The sequence below is a fragment of the Impatiens glandulifera genome, chromosome 1 (assembly GCF_907164915.1).
Source record: "Impatiens glandulifera chromosome 1, dImpGla2.1, whole genome shotgun sequence".
Taxonomy (NCBI): domain Eukaryota; kingdom Viridiplantae; phylum Streptophyta; class Magnoliopsida; order Ericales; family Balsaminaceae; genus Impatiens; species Impatiens glandulifera.
The window spans coordinates 56,740,410-56,741,432 of record NC_061862.1 but is presented as its reverse complement, the minus strand read 5'-3'; the positions used below and the strand labels follow the sequence as shown (position 1 = coordinate 56,741,432).

The 1,023-nt window shown below is 38.7% G+C and overlaps 1 protein-coding gene across 1 annotated transcript; it reads left to right on the top strand.

Annotated features, from left to right (window-relative positions):
* The first annotated feature begins 237 nt into the window (after positions 1–237).
* Positions 238–804, top strand: LOC124928754 (uncharacterized mitochondrial protein AtMg00810-like). Its single transcript, XM_047469003.1, has 2 exons — positions 238–582; positions 655–804. Exons 1-2 carry the CDS (start codon positions 238–240, stop codon positions 802–804), a joined length of 495 nt encoding a protein of 164 aa, XP_047324959.1.
* Positions 805–1,023: the final 219 nt, after the last annotated feature.

Genomic DNA, 1,023 nt, shown 5'->3' with positions numbered 1-1,023 from the left:
GATTCAAGCTAAGTCAAACTTAGCATGTTTTGATGCACCTGCACAAAAACAATTAGGCGACTTAGTTTCCTTCTTATTTAAGTTTTATACAAACTCATCATCAAAATACTGTTAGTCAAAATAGTTTGACCCTTAGTCAAAATAATTTGACCCAACAGTATGGGTTTACTTCCTCTCCCTATGACTCTGCTTTATTCATTCGTCGCTCTTCATCTGGGATTATTATTCTATTATTATATGGTGATCACTAGCGATGATGCCTCTGGTATACCTAATTTACATACATATCTTCATCAACATTTTGATATGAAGAGTCTTGGTAAGCTACGTTATTTTCTAGGTCTTGACATTTCCGACACAATAGATGGTATGTACTTGTCTCAAGAGAAGTATGCTTCTGACCTCATCTCCCTTGCTAGTTTGACTGATAGCAAAACTGCCTCGACTCCACTTGAGGCAGATTGTCGTCTTACTCCTCTCGATGGAACCCCTCTTAAAGATCCCACACTCTATCGTCAGTTAATGAGCTCCCTAATATATCTAATTGTTACTTGCCTTGACATAGCTCATGCAGTTAACATAGTTAGTTAATTCATGACTAGTCCTCATACAACTCATCACTCTATTGTGTTACGTATTCTCTGCTATATTAAGGGAACTCTCTTACATGGTCTTCACTTCTCCATTCATTCATCATTGGTACTCACTAGTTACTCAAATGCTGATTGGGCAGACGATCTCACTAACCGACGCTCCATTACTGGTTATTGTTTCTTCTTGGGTGATTCTCTTGTTTCCTGGTGAAGTAAGAAACAAACTGTTTTTTCCGGTTCCAGCGCTAAGTAAGAGTATCATGCGCTTACTGATTCTACTTTTGAGCTTCTTTGGATTCGATGACTTCTCTCAGATCTTGACGTTCCTCAACTGCCAGCCACTGATCTTCATTGTGATAGTTAGAGTGCTATTCACATTTCTCGGAATGATGTGTTTCATGAGCGCACTAAACACATCGAGATCGATTGT

Excerpts from the sequence above, each read along its gene's own strand:
- LOC124928754 (XM_047469003.1), top strand. The coding sequence starts at position 238 with ATGGTGATCACTAGCGATGATGCCTCTGGTATACCTAATTTACATACA. Across the intron at positions 583-654 it reads TAGCTCATGCAGTTAACATA|GGAACTCTCTTACATGGTCT; the intron begins GTTAGTTAATTC and ends TGCTATATTAAG.